Source organism: Microcebus murinus, chromosome 17 (genome assembly GCF_040939455.1).
Source record: "Microcebus murinus isolate Inina chromosome 17, M.murinus_Inina_mat1.0, whole genome shotgun sequence".
Lineage (NCBI taxonomy): Eukaryota > Metazoa > Chordata > Mammalia > Primates > Cheirogaleidae > Microcebus > Microcebus murinus.
Genome location: NC_134120.1, coordinates 49,911,875 through 49,925,000, shown reverse-complemented (window position 1 = coordinate 49,925,000; position 13,126 = coordinate 49,911,875). Strand labels below are relative to the sequence as shown.

General features: G+C 38.1%; 1 protein-coding gene across 23 annotated transcripts in view; it reads left to right on the top strand.

Annotated features, from left to right (window-relative positions):
* The window catches only part of DLGAP1 (DLG associated protein 1), an 882,341-nt gene that overhangs the window by 678,419 nt on the left and 190,796 nt on the right, over positions 1-13,126 (top strand). For all 23 annotated transcript variants that reach the window (XM_075993630.1, XM_012745939.3, XM_075993623.1 and 20 more), the window contains one exon: positions 5,059-5,299. In XM_075993630.1, the coding sequence (XP_075849745.1) occupies positions 5,059-5,299 (241 nt within the window). The remainder of the gene's footprint in view (positions 1-5,058; positions 5,300-13,126) is intronic.

The following is a 13,126-nucleotide window of genomic DNA, read 5'->3' as shown; positions in this document are numbered from 1 at the left end:
ATCAAAGATAGACAAAGAAAACTGAACATACAGATAATAGAAGTACTTGAAGAATAAAAATCAAAGAAAAAGAACAGAACAAATAATAAAATCAATATTTTTAAAAAAAAAAACTTTCCTGAAATAAAAAGATGATTTGAAACTACATATTGGAAAAAGATACCATGTACCAGAGAAATTTACCCAAAACAATCACCATCAGAACATATTTTGGTAGAATTACAGAATTAAAAAAAAAAACTTTTGGATTTCTAGACGAAAAAACCAAATGACTTAAAAAAATGAAAATTAAATTATCATCAGACTCTTTAACGATTTATGCCAGAAGAAAATAGCATAACGTTTTAATGTACTCAAAGAAGAGATGTGAACCAAAGATCTTTATATCCAGAAAATTTCACTTTCAAATATATATGGCACAAATTGTTATAAGCATGGATGAATACAGGGAATCTTATTTCCATAAGCCTATCCTGAGGAATATACCAGACAATGAGCATTGGACACCCAACGTATCAGACAGGACCACAAATGCTCCTCTTCTTACAATGGGAGGGGGGGTTACATCCCAATAAACCCATTGTAAGTTGAAAATATCATAAGGTGAAAGTGGGCATTTTGTAAACATGATGGGATGTAAAAACACAAAACAAAATATCCAAAAAATGCTGGCAATGCAGTACACTGAAGAATATCAGGTGTGTACCCTCATGACTGCCTGAGCACCTGTGAGAGAATATGGTGCCGTATCTCACTAGCCCAGGAAAGGATCAAATGCAAGGTATGATTTCTACTGAATGTGTATCAATTTTGCACCATTGTAAAGTCGAAAAATCGTACATCAAACCATCATAAGTCAGGGACTATCTGTAGTAGCAAACATTAAACATACAGTTATTTGGGCCGGGCGCTGTGGCTCACGCCTGTAATCCTAGCTCTTGGGAGGCCGAGGCGGGCGGATTGCTCAAGGTCAGGAGTTCAAAACCAGCCTGAGCAAGAGCGAGACCCCGTCTCTACTATAAATACAAAGAAATTAATTGACCAACTGATATATATATAAAAAATTAGCCGGGCATAGTGGCGCATGCCTGTAGTCCCAGCTACTCGGGAGGCTGAGGCAGAAGGATCACTCAAGCCCAGGAGTTTGAGGTTGCTGTGAGCTAGGCTGACGCCACGGCACTCACTCTAGCCTGGACAACAAAGTGAGACTCTGTCTCAAAAAAAAAAAAAAAAAAAAAAAAAAAAAAAAAAAAAAAAAAAAAACATACAGTTATTTGTAGAACTAAGACCAAATGAGAAGGGCTCAGTGCGGGAGGTAGTGTAATAGGATTATATGCTCTGACAATGTAAAAATAGCACAACTATTTAAAAATGAGGGAATAATGGAGGGAGCACATGCAAAATAAAATTGCTAACTGTTTTTAATAATCATATATGGGCATTGGTACTATTAATATTGCTATTCTGAGGTTGTTGCCCATGTATTATGGAATAAAGCAAATGAATAGTTGTAGAATATTCCAATTCCATCATCTCTTGTGTCCTTGTGAACCGGGATTCCTATATGGAATAAAGATCTAAGTGTAAATATAAAAGAGGCTGCATAAAAACCCCTGTGGCCTGTATTTGAATTGGACATACAGTGGTTCTGCCCACTAAAAACACCTAAGAACAATGATTAATCCAGTAGCAATGACAATGGACCTCCCTGGTACCCAGACTGTGCTCTTATAATCCTACTTCCTACTAAAAGAACAAAGGGCTTCTTGGAAATATACTGATTCCAGGCCTGGGCAGGAAAGGTATAAGTTTAGAATACATTGACATACCAAATATCAAGGAAGCTATCAAAGACTACTAGTTTCATGTCAAAAGATCTCACAAGCCAATCTAAGAGGCTCCCATTGGCCAGGAGATGGGACAAATTTGAGTTCACTAAGAATAGTAATTGAATTGGACTTAAAATATTTTGATTGTATCTTATTTATTTATTTATTTATTTATTTATTTATTTTAGAGACAAGGTCTCTCTCTGTCACCCAGGGTGAAGTGCAGTGGCACAATCATAGGTCACTGTAGCATCAAACTCCTGGGCTAAAGCAATCCTCTCCCCTCAGCTTCTTGAGTAGCTGAGACTATAGGCATGAGCCACCATGCCTGGCTCATCAAATACTGTTAAATCTATGAGTTAATTTTAATATTTAAAAACTTGATCACCGGTGAAAGGAAAGAGGGAAAAATTTTATCTTGAAAATTAGTAAATAAAAGGAGGAAAATCGAGCATTTATCCTGCATTTCTTACATGAACTAAGCCATTAAGTAACCAAATAATATAACAGAGGATATTCCAACTAGTAATTGTAAAAGTAATGATAGGAATAGGATATTGCCATTTTGCAACCCCTAGTGAATTAATGATCTATGTGTTGAGCACAGATGATTCTTCACAACATAAAAAGAGAAACAACCTGGACAAAATGTGCCTCCTGATGAAAAAACATGACTTCTAGTCTTGCCAAAAAGATTGAACCCGAGTCTAATCAAGTCTCTGAATCCAGCTGATAATATTCAAGAAATACAAAACATAGAGGAACATGATAAACTCCACCATGAGTATGAAATCAGCAAAATCTAGTCTGCGGGAAGCTCTATGGGTCAAACCACCCAGATTCCTCAATAGACAAATTGTAATTTTTTAAAAAGTATGTTACAAGTGAATTTTTAAAAATGTATCAAATTTTGAAAATGGATAAGACTAAACTATAGAGCCTAGGGACACATACTTGGGTGAAAAAAAACATCAAGAAATGCAAAGAAGGGTTGCAATAAAACTCAGGGTATTCATGACAGTCTGAGCGGGAAGGTGGAGGCTATAGTTAGGATGGGGCGTGCAGAGGGCTTCTGGGAGTCTGGGAATGTTTTGTTTGCCTTATTATAATTCATTAAGTTATAAATTTATTTTGCTTGGTTTTCTGTATCTGTGTATAATAAAAATAAAAAGTTAAAAGAGAATGAAGAAGAATCCTATAAAAAATGTAAGTTTCACCTAGAGGGTTAAGTAAAAAAAAAAAAAAAAGTTGCAGAATTATATTTACTCTATGTTTCAAGTTCTGTAAAAGACAGGGGAGAGGGCATATATACCAGAGGAAAGATAGCCACCCAAGTTTAATGGTTGTGACCTTGACAAAAATAGATACTTTACTCTTTCTTTGTCATGTTTCATATGTCTATTAAAAGGGGAAAATTGAATAAATTATATATATATGCACATACTTATATATGGTTATATACACATACACACACACATATATATTTTGCTTTACTTTTTATTTTTAAATCATTTCAAACTTCCAAAAGAGTCACACATATAAAGACAGTCTTGACCCAGATTCAAATTTATTAATTGATTAGATTTGGGCTCACTTGCTGACTCTATCTCTCTCATTCCATTGGACAGTTAGTTACAGATATTACACCCGTTTACCTCTACATGTATGCCTGTGTTTCTGAAAAAAGAGGGAGGTATAGATATAGATACAGATACAATTTTCTCATAGTGACACATACAGTTATTAGCCTTGAAATCTGTCAGGGACTTGACATATCAAATTAGATAAAAGATGTGAAAATACTATTTTTAAACTGCAAATAATTCTTATTAAGAAATGTATATTTCTTTCCATTTATATGCCTTAAGGTAATTAGTCACTTTTATCTGAAGCTTAAAGAAATTAGCCATTCCTGGAGCACAACTTCAGATAACACAAAATGAGATGACAGTCAAAATTGTAACAGTTTTTGATAAATTTACTAAACTTAGTTGTAGCTTAATCTGTTAAATGCTCAATTACTCATGAATATTTGATGTTTGGAAAAATAAAGAGAAGACGTCCTAGAAGATAATAGAAAAATTGAGAAATGCTTCCAAATCTCTAGCAAGTCAGCTGCAAAGTGAAAAGTTGACTGGAACAGCTAATGAGGCATGTTTTTTCTTAAGTGGGGCTCAAACCCAATGTGAATTATATACAGAGGAATCTAAATCCATAAAAACTTATTCCTCAAAAAAGAGGGCCTTATTTTTAAAGATTTTTTAAAAAATTTTATTGATGCATAATAGATGTACATGGCTTCAAGGTACATGTGATAATTTAATACACTCATATAGTTTGTAAGGATCAAATCAGTGCACTTGATATATTCAGCCCCTTAAATATTTGTCTTTGTTTATGCCAGAACTATTCCAATCTTCTCTTCCAGCTATGTGGAAATATACAGTAGCTACCTGTAAACTGTAGTCACCCTACTGATCTAACACTAGGTTTTATTTCTTCTATCAAACCATATATCATTTCAAAGATTTTTAAAAGGCATTTATAACCAATTTGTGGACCATATCAGCTTTTTCTAAAGAAGAGTGAAACCTGTAAATGCTTTGAAAATCTTGATAGTACTTTTCAAGATTTTGACATGTCTGAGTTTAGTCTATTTTTGTGCAACAGAAAAATAGACTACCTTGCCAGAAAATATAGGGCATGTTTCCATACTTTGCACTAAATTAAGCTTAACACTGAAATTATATGACAAAGTAGTCACTTCAAAAGGCACAATAAAATTTCTTCTCGGCCTTCTAGCTAAGATCAAGTGCAAAAAGCACAATAAAAATACTAATTTCTAAAATGTTTGTGCTATAAACAGTTATACCGAAATGCACGCACTCTGACCGTGGGTCGATATTGTTCTCTATGCTTGCATTTATAAATAACGAAGAATCATCACCTTGGCATGCTTTGAAATAAGACTTCCCAACCTCACATTTCCTTGCATTCTGAAAACAACGCTCTTTTTCTTTAAAAGTAGTCGGCTATTTGCAATTATAAACTAGATGCCATTCAATTATCATCTGTAATTTTAGGGAAATAACATGCAATTGAGTTTAATGTAACAACCAGACGTTGCTTTTCCTCTGGGGACTGACGTTTGCAGATGCTGGGAGAGATGGATCCTCCACCAGGTGGAGAAGTGACTGCGAGGTGTTACAACGCTTGTGTCTGCTCGCAGGTGAGCGAGATGGAAGTGAACGGGCAGTTTGAGTCCGTGTGCGAATCCGTGTTCAGCGAGCTGGAGTCGCAGGCGGTGGAAGCGCTGGACCTGCCCATGCCCGGCTGCTTCCGCATGCGGAGCCACAGCTATGTGCGGGCCATCGAGAAGGGCTGCTCCCAGGACGACGAGTGCGTGTCCCTGAGGTCGTCCTCCCCACCGCGCACCACCACCACCGTGAGGACCATCCAGAGCAGCACGGGTGAGTGGGCGGCCGCAGCCGCAGCCGGCCTGCATCTGTGCTGGCTAGCACGGCTGTCCCCAAAGACGGTGCCCTTGAGCTTATCACACGCGGTTGCCAGGAACAAAATGCCACCCGTGTCCTACAAGGCAAAGGCTTTGCTTCCCTGCCTGCCTCTATCCCCACCTCTGGCCACATCCACACACCCCTTCCTCTCTATCTACATTTCTAGTATCAGCTGGGGAAACAGTGACTACAGCACCATGAGGGGGGACAGCCCAGCGGGGAGGTCTTTCCAAGATCCCCACACAGCATCCTAGCAGCTAGCAGACGGATCCAAACCAACTCCTACCCTCAGTGATTAAGCTAAGCTTTTTAGGGCTGTGACCTAAATGAACCAGACACTCTGCTTATTGTCCATGGCAGAATTGAAAAGCATTTTTTATTCCAAGATAACCACAAAGTGACGATCCCAAAAGACCTGAAATATCACCGTGAGAAAATAAGGAGGAAGAAATGGATAACCTAGTAATATGGATGAACATTTTATGAATTTTATTTTAACAGCAGATTTATTTCATTATTTTAAAGCCTTCTATCTATCCTATATAAATAGCACCTTCTTTTCCCTGTAAAGTGTATTTAGGTTTCTGCAGTTAAACTGTATTTTTATCAGTAGATTTTAGGCACAGAGGCACAGAAGAGCTTAACTAGTTTCCATGACACTGGAACCTGCACAGTAATATAGCCTGGGGCTATTTTGACGATGTATTTTGTATATATGTAAAGCATTTGGGTTCCAAGAAGAAAATCTCTCCATCTTAACTAGGCTTAACTTTATGATTGAACTCAGCATAACTTTAATACAGAGTAGTGCTACAAGAAGGTAAACAAACATAGAGTCTAGATAAATAGTGATGAATAAATTAGAAAGAAAAACCTATGCCTGAATATTGTATTATTCAACTTCATCATAAAATGTCAGTAATTATCATTCAGCCTAAAACTTTTGCACGTTTGATAGTTAAAATATCCTCAAACCTGAATTAAAATCCTGCTAACTAGATGTGTGGGATTGAGGTGGGAATTTTTTTTTTTTAACTCTTAGAGGTTAAACAAGAGGAGTTCATTCTAGACCACTGCAAACTGGGACCTCAGCCTCAGAGAAAGGGATGCCTGCAGACATTGCATTGGCTCCGAAGTTCAGTGGCTTTGACCCTAGCTGGCTATCTGCAGACCAGAGACAGTGGATCTGTGTACATTCTTGCTCACTAGGAAATCTTCCAAGAACAGCCACAGATGAGATTAATAAATTAAATAACATTGATTTATGAGGAGAAAAAAATATATTAAAAAAAAAACCAACCATGAGCATATTTATGTGTGTGTTTACATTCATACAGTAAGTGTAGTTTGGAAGGTCTGCCCTGTACGTATAGCATATCACTGTGTCTTTTGGTGTTTCCCATTGTCACCAATCCCACCCCACACACGACCCTCTCCAATGTCTGGTTCCATCCTTCTCAATAACGAGCTCATCGTCTGCCAGCTGAAATTGCTCCATAAATATACAAAATGCAAATCTTTGCCAGAAGTGCCAAGGGATGTGCACTCTCAGGAGACTGGTCGAGAAGGAAAGGGCCACAGGCTCACTCTTTCCCCCTCAGGGAGCGGTCTTGTGAATAAAGTGATGAGAGATACAGAGTGGCTTTTCTCTGTCCCCTCTTAGAGGATTTTGGGTTTTCATTATTTAGATAATTTACTTACATTTGCTGCATCAATTCTTGTACCCCGAAGGTCTGCCTTTTCTAAGACCCTTCCCAAGTACTCTGGAGGCTCCCAGAGTTCGAACAGTAGGCTTGCCAAACAAAATCTGGGTCATGCAGTTAAATTTGAATTTTAGGTAAATGGTGAATAATTCTGTAGTATAAGTATATCCCAAATATTGCATGGGAAATACTTATACTACATGACTATTTGTGGTATTTGTAGTATTGGCTAAAATCCAATGAGCCTATCAGAACAGATGTGTAGGGCCTGGGAGGGTGTCCTGTGTTGTTCCATTTAGAATCTAAATAGACTCTGAGGGGCTCTGGCCAGAGGTCCTGTGTGGGAAGACCACCCAAAACAGGGAGAAGTGAAGAAAACCTGCACAGAAGTGATTGCCTGTGCTCCTCCTTGGGCTTGAGTCTTGTCCTAAGTACTGGGCCACCTCCACCTGCAGTTCTCTGGATAAGAAGCCTCCACGCTTGGCTTGCTGACCCTGCAAGGATTTAGGGGCAGGAAGATATGACTTGTTCCAGGGGCTGGTAACACATGGAATGCCAGGGTTTTTGCACAGGGCAGCTGTGAACTTCACCCTTAATCATTAAACTGAACATGATGTAAGACCTTCACAGTTGTGGGAAATACACAGTTTATGTACTAAAACATTATAGCAGATGCTAACCAAGTACACATGTCAGGTATTTAAGAGTGTAACTTTATGAATTCCAATATTACCTTTCACGGTTTCTCCATGCCATGGACTTATTCTTTTGAAATAATTTATAATTTTATGATATCATAATGTTACTAGTCTCCAAGTGGATTTTTTCTAAGTTCTTGGTGTCCATCATGAAAAAGAATTTCAGGATGTACCACGTAAGCCAAGCAAAAGAAAGCTTTATTGAAAGTGAAAGTTCACTCTCAAGGAGGAGAGTGGGCAAGCTTGAAAAAAACGGCTGCACTGAGAGGAAGTGGTTTTAGGTCTTCTGTAGTCTTACTAATTGAGGGGAAGAATATTCAAAGCCAGAGGGTTGGTTTTCAGTAAGAATTTGGGTAGTAATTCCTAGATTTGGATTTCCTCCCATTTTCATACTTTATATGGTTGTTACAGAACTATCTGGGTGATTTCAAGGACAGAGAAATTTTAAAGCCACAATGTCAATGATATTGTAATCAATGATAACGTAATATAAGTTCATGGAAGGTGGCAGAGAGAGCTGACAAGCCAGTTGAAGCCAGTCCTTGCCTGCCTTGTCAGCCCCTCTATTTAGCTTCCACTTAAGAATTCTTTAACTCCTGCACCTGATCTTCAGCCCCTGCATCTGGTCTCAGCCCTGTCTTCTAGTCTCCTACACTAACAATAAGTTTCTATGTTCTTTGTTCCGAACCCCCAATATTTCTGTATGCTGTTTCTCTCTCTCACACACAGTTTCCTTTTCTCTCCCACATGATCTCAGTACCATCATAGTAATTTTCTTCTTCCACTAGTTTCCTTCTTACATCAAATCAAATACAACTTCCTGTAGAAAATGCAGAAAATTGATTTTTTCACAGGACTTACTAATCTTGAAAGAATGTGCTCATCTATGAAAATTGGAAAATGATTTTGCTCTAATTTTATTGATTTTCCCCATCTATACAGGTCAAGTGTACATCCAGGTTTGGTAGGACTTAACGTATATTTCTCCTTTTGCTTCTCTTCTTTTGTTCATTATTCTTAGATACAATAGATTCCATTTTTCCTAAACCCCCCCTTGTCCTGAAAAAATTCTTCATTTTTGTCAACTGCAGTAATAAGATAGAACTTTCCCACAATAATCCATGTTATGAGTCTTTGATTTGGGGGTGAGCCCTATTAATTGTTTATGTTTTCAGCAAAATATACTATTAAGTCTTTTTCTTCCAGCCTTGTCTTTTATTCATGGCTGAATGAAATCATAGACAAAAGTCCACAAAAAAGTCTGATGCCACATGAGAGAGTCATGAAGACAGGCTCAGCTCTTGCTATTAGCAGGTAAGCGAGGATGGATGGAGACATTTCAGCAAATCAGGGCAAATTAGGAACAGACTTAGAGAGTGGCTTATAGTTATGCTTCCTTGGATTTCTTGACTTCTTGGCTTATCTCATTATGATAGAATCTTATGTTTTCTCAGCCTGCAATCTACTTCAAGCACCCACATCTATCTCTATCCAATAGATTCAACAAGTTTTCATATAAACCACTGTACCTGGGATTATTAGGGTAAGATTAGAACTACTACAGGAAAGTAAAATTAACAAGTGGGGCAATTAATATCATGACTGTGAAAAGCAAGTACCCTTGCCACAATTGTCTGAATATTTTGGGTAAAAGTAGAACCTGGTACCAGAAATATACCCAGACCTCCAGAGTATTGGATTAAACGTGCCTCTTCTGGACTGTACCAATGCAATTGTATGCATTTAAGGGTGAGTTTTCTTTTTACTTCCTATGTTGAATGTTTTTTAGGACCTACCAAAAGTATTATCACATGGTTGCTAAGCAGACTTGTATCTAGTGATACCAGTAGCATGAATAGGGAGAAACATTGTATGATAATCATAAGTGGATACACACCAGGAAAATAGAGGCACACACTTGTAAATATATAGGAAAAAACATCAGAAAGGACACAAAATAAATCATTTGCAGTGGTTACCTAGCAAGTAGTAGATGAGGAGAGTCAGATGGTAAGGTGAGAGGGGGATTTTTTACATAAGCATTTATTATTTTAAAGCCAATATAACATTTGAATAGAAATAATACTCTTTGGCAGAAATAGGCAAACTGTCATGATATATGATTCTTGGGTCTTTTAAGAAAATTCTTCTCTTTGAAATTACAAAATTTTCGAAGAAGCTTTATGTAGCAATAATATAATTTTTATAAAGAGTAAGTAGGTTCATTTGCCACACTCTTGATCTTAAAGTTTGGCCTGTGTGCTGTCTTATTCTTTTCTTGGGGATCTCTTAAAGGATGATGGAGTTGAACTGGTCTATCCTCCACGTTACCCCCCAGGCAGGGGAGTAAGGACCCAGGGTACAGTGCCCCCCTTTGAAGTATTTTCTAGCCAGGGAGTCAACAGAGTTTGTTCCCTTAGGTGTGGCTTGGGACTAGTTACAGCAGTATTTGCAGTTTGATTTTTCTAACAGGAGAAATCATATTTTCCCCTAAATTAAGACATGGTCTTCCATACTCCTACTTTATACACTCTCCCATTCCTGGCAGCTCTGATATACTTACTCAAGCCCAGCTCAATATAGCAAAAGCAGTTAATCTTTTGGTCATCTGAAGTCAAGGCTAACATTCACAGGGCTCCCCTGCAGGTGTGGGTCTTCATTGCCAGTCAGTCACTCCATCCGGGACATCACATCAACCTACCTTTGTGCACCTACACTCCAATACCATACACCCTGCTCTGCACTACCACCACTACACACAAAATCCCTACACACACACAGGATGTGAAGCAGAATCACATTGAAATGATAATTTATATGTGCATATGCACAGTAGGCCTTCAATCATGGAGGAAAAAAGGAGAGAGAAGCAGAAAAATACTCAAGTATTCCACAAGCCACATAAGCAACAAATGATTGAACAGGGTGACTTTCCTGGGGAAACAGCATTGCTAGTACAACAAGTTGAATCATAAAATATTAGCAGTAGAAGAAACTAATACATAATCCAGTCCAGTGGTCTGCAAACTACAGCCTATGGGCCAAATGCAACCCGCTGCCTGTTTTCGTGAGTCAGGTGTCGTTGGACACAGTCACACCCATTCGTTCACCTGCTGTCTCTAGCTGCTTTTGCTCTTTAACGACAGGCCCACAAAGCCAAAAATATGTATTATCTGGCCCTTTACAAAAAAAGTCTGCTGTGCCCATCTAATCCATTGAACCTACTTTAGGGTAAGAAAACTAAGGCCCAAAGTGGTGGGTGTCTAGCTGGGGGCAAAGTTGGGATAAAAAACCCAGGTCTCCCAGCAAACAGCCCTTTGTTCCCCTGGGGCCCAGCTGTACCCATTATTTATTGCATGATTATGAAGTTAACCTGAACTTCAGTTTCTTCATGTGTAAAATGAGATTATAATGCTGCTCCTCTTACTAGAATTAATGACCATTTTTGGAGAATGCTTAGAGTTCAGAGAAAGCGCACTTCTGTCTGCCAAGCACTAAGTTAATTAATAGATCCTTTTTACAAAGCAATGAGGGAGAGGTTCAGAAGTCCAAGGGACAGATATCGATCAGAAGCTTTCTGAACAAAGCATCTTTCTTCTCTATTCAAAGATAAAAATCTCATAATAAATGTTCGGATATTGCCTGGACTAGTTCCTTGTTCCTCTGCTAATGAGATTTACTTCTTTGAATCTCTGCAAGTAGAACTGGAGACATCCACTTAGTTCCACCGCTGGAGGCTCAGACAAAAAAAAAAAAAAAAGCAAGATCTTGCGACGTAACTTGCGCTTGTCAGCTCTTACGTCTGAGAAAACTGAACAGCAATAATTAGCAGAAGACTTTTGGTTATAACTCTTTCTTTTTATTTTGGGAAACTTGAGGTGAGACTTCTCAATACTGTTGATATGATGAAGTCATAAAAATGGAAAAGTTCTGTCAGACATAGAGCAAGATTTAACATCTGAAGAACACCATACGCTTTCATCTCCTCCAGTTATTTTAAGTATGTAAATCACCTCTTGGGAACCGAGTGCCCAGCCCTGGGGGGCCGTGCTCTGTAGGCAGCCAACAAGTCCACCTTCGCTCACAGGAGGGGTGTCACACGGCAAATAACGAAGGGACTCCAGAAGTTTCTGGCACACTGGTCTTTAGAGTTGTTGTGAAGTTCAGATCCGATCATTGATAAGGAATCCATTATGTATGTTACAAATTAGAACGCCTGTACCTTGGCTTTGCTTTTAAATCTCTCAATCTGGCTTAGTTTAATAATAGTGATAATAGCCAACTTTTGAGCACTTACTATTTAACAAGCATTATGAACCAGCTGCATAGATTATCTCCTGTAATCCTAATGAATTATTTTCCTGTAATCCTAAGGAATACATGTATAACATGTCTGTGATAGTATCATAAAGAAAAATTTATATTTTCATCATAAAGAAAAAAATTAAGACTTAATGAGTTTAGACAACTTGACCAGGCCTTGCAGCTAGTAAGTGACAGAGCAGGTTCAAATTTTCCCTGTAGCCATCAACAAATATTCTGAGCATTTCAGTATACTCTGAAATAATTTAATACAAATCCGTTTCTGCAATGAATGGCCTAAGGAGCCTTTTTCCTTTCCTTCTTTCCTTCACAAATAAATATCCATTTAGCTTCTGCTATGTTTGAAACCTGTGTTTTCATAAACATTTTTGAAAATCCTTCCATTTTAAAGAAATTTTTGTTCACAAATTATTGACGTCGTCTCTCATGTTGGTTTCTCTGTGAAATACCTGTGTAAAGCTAAGTTAAAGATGCACAAAACAGAGAGACATCAAAATGAATAAAGAAAAAGGCTTTAAAAAGAAAATACTCTTTGGGTTTAAAGTTTCATGAAATACTTTGTCATTTAGACATTATGACAGATTTAAAAGATCAAATATCCAATCCCCTAATCTAGTCATGGTGTCAGGCAGCACTGAATGGAAAAAAGAATTTCTGCCCACTCACGTGTAAACTAAGCGGGTGGCAAATTCTGCTTTGTGACTAACGCAGCGGTCAGGGGGCTCTGCCCTCAGGTCATGTAAAAAAAAAAAATCCTGTGATAATTTAATTCTCATCTGAGTGTCCCCCGACTGAGCGGCAAAGATGTGAGCATTCACGACCCAGTTACAACGGTCAGTCAGAAAACACAAATTGGAAAATCAGGCTCCTTTCATGTGAATATTTTTATATGGGAAATTTCTCCAAAAAAGTGATGTGAAAACATAGGACCCAAAAGCTCTTTTTTATCTTCATGGTACCCCCATAGGCATTCTGTGCTGGAAGAAACTGCTATTTTTTTTAAGCCTTCCGAGTGCAGAGTTCTCCTTTCCAATTCGTATAGAACTTAAGAAATACAG